The sequence below is a fragment of the Arachis ipaensis genome, chromosome B10 (assembly GCF_000816755.2).
Source record: "Arachis ipaensis cultivar K30076 chromosome B10, Araip1.1, whole genome shotgun sequence".
Taxonomy (NCBI): domain Eukaryota; kingdom Viridiplantae; phylum Streptophyta; class Magnoliopsida; order Fabales; family Fabaceae; genus Arachis; species Arachis ipaensis.
In genome coordinates, this window is record NC_029794.2 from 123,957,722 (window position 1) to 123,960,193 (window position 2,472).

Genomic DNA, 2,472 nt, shown 5'->3' on the forward strand with positions numbered 1-2,472 from the left:
TATTTTTTTAGATACAGATAAAATTATAATATAATATTTAAATATTGGATTTTATGATATTATTTAAAATTATAGAACCTTATAATTTTAAAAACAGAATCATATTATCTTACTCTCATAATTTTAAAAAATATTATAAAATTTAATATCTGAATATTACACCAAAATTTTTTTAATTTTCAAAAAATTAGCCTCGATACGAGTCATGACTTTTTTGTATTGATTTTTTATGTGCCAATTTCAATAACTTATATTTCCTAAAAAAAAGAATGGTGCCCTAATTATAATTAGCATTAGTATTTAGGAAGTAGCCACTAGCAACATGACTCCACAAAAGAAAACAAAAAAACAAATATAACAAAAAACAACAACAATTTTTTTGGTTGTTGTTGTTAGCTAACACTAAGAGGAGGAGGCTAAGAGGCTAAGAATTAAGATTGAGGGTAGATTCGTTCTTTCTTCTTCTTCTTCCATGGCAGTTTCATCGCGCCCTTTCTTCCTCTCTCGTCTCACAGACCTCTCACTCCACAACCCTCTCCACCCTCCAAAACCTCCACTCCCTTCGCCTCCCATATTTCTCCGCCGCCGCCTTCTAACAACCCGCTGCCTCGTCTCCGGCGGCGTTGACGGCTTCTTCTCCTCCGACGACCTCGTTTCCACTCGCAAGTCGACCTTCGACCGAGGCTTCATCGTCATAGCCAACATGCTCCGCCGAATCGAGCCTCTTGATAACTCCGTCATCTCCAAAGGTGTTTCTGACTCCGCCAGAGACTCCATGAAGCAAACCATTTCCACCATGCTAGGGTTACTCCCTTCCGACCAATTCTCCGTTACTGTAACCGTTTCCAAGCAACCACTTCACCGTCTTCTTGTCTCTTCAATCATCACTGGGTACGCCAATTTCTACCTCCAAATTGTTTCCTTTCTATGATTTCCTTGATTAATTTGTAATTTGGATCCATGCGTGTTCGGCTTTAGGCTAATTTTGCAACAAAAAAGGGGCAAATTTTGGTTTTTCATTTTTTATGTTTTGAACTGTTCAAGTTGAATTCTTCATGCTCGACTTAGTTGTTCAGCTGCCTATAGTTCATTTCACTCTTATTATTATAAGATAATTTGGATGAGTTTGGTTTTTTATTGATTTTGTAATGAAAATGGCCCCTTTTTTACCCTTTAAAAGCTGCTGTACTAAGATTTTTGGATATATGCTACTTCTAGTACTGATCCACCGAGGGATTCTCAAAGTTTGATGGTGAGTTTGAGATTCCAATGAGAGTTGGTTTATCCAGTTTTATTTTTACATTTTTAGGCAGATTTTTAGTTAGAAGCTAATTTGAACAATAGATAAGTTAATTCATAACGTTCATATTTGTGTGTTAAGATGTTTTTTTGTGTGTTATTGAGCTTGTGAGATTGGTTAATTTTGTTTAGGTACACTCTGTGGAATGCGGAGTATAGGATGTCCCTGATGAGGAATTTTGATATATCGCCGTGTGTAGTCGAAGATTCCAGTTGTGAATTGCGTTCAGAGGAAGTGAAGGATGGAGGAGATGACATGAAGAGTGAAGTTGATTCTGAATTGAGATTAAAGGATTTGGAAAGTTGCAGCAGTAGCAGCCCTAGAGTTTTTGGAGATTTGCCTCCTCAAGCTCTGAATTACATTCAGCAGTTGCAGTCTGAGTTGACAAACATGAAGAAGGTAATCCTCCTTTTCATGTATTTCTTAGTAACCGATATCATGATTGTGGAATATGTTTGCTATTTTAACTTTATAACAAGATGTCTTAGTTAAAATTTGAGTTAGTGTATTGTAGTTTGGATGGAAAAAGAACCTCACCTTGGTGGGTGATTTATTCTAGTTCTTGCAATGTTGTTTGCTTATGTTTTGGGATTATTGAGTTGCTTCTATTTGGCACATCGTGGTTTCCACTGATAGTAAATTGAGCTTTGCTTGTTGCAATGGAAATTTGATTTTATCCCTAGCCCGATAATCTAGAAACCATGATATTTGTTTCCATCTTCCACAACTTTGAAAGTTATAAAGGAGAATGAGCAACACATGAAATTTCCTTTTGCAATAATGGTAAAATTTGGCGTCTTAAAGCTTAAGGTTTCATCATTAAGGAGCCTTGGAATGGCTTGGTAAGGACTAAGGAGGCTCCTGTGGTCTTCTGTTGTTAATATGCATGACGATGCCAGCCCACCACCATAACCATTGTTGTTTTGTCCGGCACACCCGTTTAGTCTGTTCTCTAAAACAATTGAAAGTAATTGGAGAAATCTGTTTTTGTTTCAGGAGTTGAATGCACAGAAACAGGAAATAATGCAGTTAGAGTACGACAGAGGAGTCCGTAACAATTTGTTGGAATATCTTCGGTCACTGGATCCTGACATGGTAATGCTTCAACTCTGTGTAATTCCTATTCCCTGCATTTCAAACTGATGCTTGTTTAATTTATAATGCAAAAAGTC

General features: G+C 36.7%; 1 protein-coding gene across 1 annotated transcript in view; it reads left to right on the plus strand.

Annotated features, from left to right (window-relative positions):
- Positions 326-2,472, plus strand: part of LOC107623942 — a 3,924-nt gene continuing 1,777 nt past the window's right edge. Inside the window, exons 1-3 of the mRNA XM_016326352.2 lie at positions 326-891; positions 1,432-1,699; positions 2,297-2,395. Coding sequence (XP_016181838.1) covers positions 473-891; positions 1,432-1,699; positions 2,297-2,395 — 786 coding nt within the window. The 5' untranslated portion in view covers positions 326-472. The remainder of the gene's footprint in view (positions 892-1,431; positions 1,700-2,296; positions 2,396-2,472) is intronic.